Source organism: Naegleria gruberi (genome assembly GCF_000004985.1).
Source record: "Naegleria gruberi genomic scaffold NAEGRscaffold_16, whole genome shotgun sequence".
NCBI classification, from domain to species: Eukaryota; Heterolobosea; class Eutetramitea; order Acrasida; family Naegleriidae; genus Naegleria; species Naegleria gruberi.
In genome coordinates this window covers 1,405-3,095 of record NW_003163311.1, presented here as the reverse complement: position 1 = coordinate 3,095, position 1,691 = coordinate 1,405, and the positions used below count along the sequence as shown (strand labels likewise).

At 23.7% G+C, this 1,691-nt stretch overlaps 1 protein-coding gene across 1 annotated transcript; it reads left to right on the top strand.

Moving 5' to 3' along the window:
- Window positions 1-798: 798 nt before the first annotated feature.
- Window positions 799-1,407, top strand: NAEGRDRAFT_65850 (uncharacterized protein; the record flags this gene model as incomplete). Its single annotated transcript, XM_002678763.1, has 1 exon — window positions 799-1,407. The coding sequence occupies one exon, from the start codon at window positions 799-801 to the stop codon at window positions 1,405-1,407; it is 609 nt and encodes a 202-aa protein (XP_002678809.1).
- Window positions 1,408-1,691: the final 284 nt, after the last annotated feature.

The following is a 1,691-nucleotide window of genomic DNA, read 5'->3' as shown; positions in this document are numbered from 1 at the left end:
TGCCAAATGATAAAGTACATATTCAAAGAAAAGAAGCTGTTGAAAATCAAATGGATCAAATTGAAAAGAGTATAATCAAACTTTCAAAGCAAAACATTTTTGTTTATGATGATGAAGATGTTGATTATTAATCAATCTCATCTAATAATTGTAAATTTCCAAAACCTTTCCCCCAAGTTGATGAATTTAAAATATTATATATTAACTTGATAATCCGTTCCTCTTCTAATACTAATACTACCAATATATTCTTGTAATAAATTAATTTTTCAAATCAACAATAGTTTCATGAAATTGAATTTTGTCAAATAGAATGTTCCAATATGAACTTGATAAAAATAAAACAAATCAAAAAAAAATGTCACCACCAGTGATTGTTGATCTCATTGATTTCATTATTCCTAATAATAATAAAAATTCATCACAGCAACAACAATCAAATGATCCAGCCCAAAACTCAGATAATATTCAACATTTAATATCATTATTAAAAAATAGTATTCGTAAAAACAAGTTTAAAAATTATTCATTAAATTTTACTCATTTAATGACATTGGATAAATTACAAACATCACACAATTATGATATTGTAATTTCTGAACAATATAACAAATTAATTGCCACTCAAAGTTCATCACTATTAATATATAATAGACCTATTATTACTACTACTACTCGTATTACCAATAAAATAATAATAATAATACTGATAATAAAAATGATAATACTGATAATAATAGTACTGATAAAATAACATCCATTGAATTTCATGTTAATTTCTCTAATGAATTGAGATGTATGAAATTAGTAAATGAAAGAGATAATGAAGAATATATTTATGTTTCAAATAATTTAAATATGATTTTAAAAATTAAAGTTTCAGATTTATTACAATATAAACAATCAGATAAATGTACAGTATGGTCAAGTGAACAATTTGATAATGTTTGGGGAATTGAAGTTTTTAATGATAAAGTTTATGCAATGGATTATACTAGAGGTATTGTAATATTAAATTGTAATGATGGTAAAATTCAAGTAGAAAATAATTTACCTTCAATAGCAAGTGGATATGAATTGAAATTTTTATCAGAAAATGAATTATTAATTAGTCATGGTACTAAATTGGAAATATTTAAAAGTAGTAAAAAGCATGGTTGGAAACCAGTTAGAAAATCTACCTTTCCAATAGTAACAGCCTATTCTTTATTTTATGAAGAAGGTTCACAATTAATTTATTTATCTGATAGTTCTGGACATCAAGTACATGTTGTTAATAGACATGATTTATCACTTGTAAAATCATTTGGACAATTTAATATGAATTTTGGTATCAAGGTTGACAAATTGAGTGGTTTATTATATATTTGTGATACTTGTAATTTTACAATTGAAGTTTATCAATAAATCTCTGTATTTATCTCCTTAGCTTGAATCAAATTGTAATTATTGTAATGAGATTTTTCAAATCACAACAAATCTCTGGTGAGGTGTTGGTAGAGATTTTTATTGGTCAACACCATTTAAATTAAAGGAGACATTAATGGAACTCTCTTTAAGTAATTAAATGTTCCAAAATGAGACTTTTTTACAAAAACTTTAACGAGATCATCTCTCTTTATGTACTATAAATATTTCATACATTATTATCAATCAATTTAAATAAACACAACAAATAAAACAACAAACAC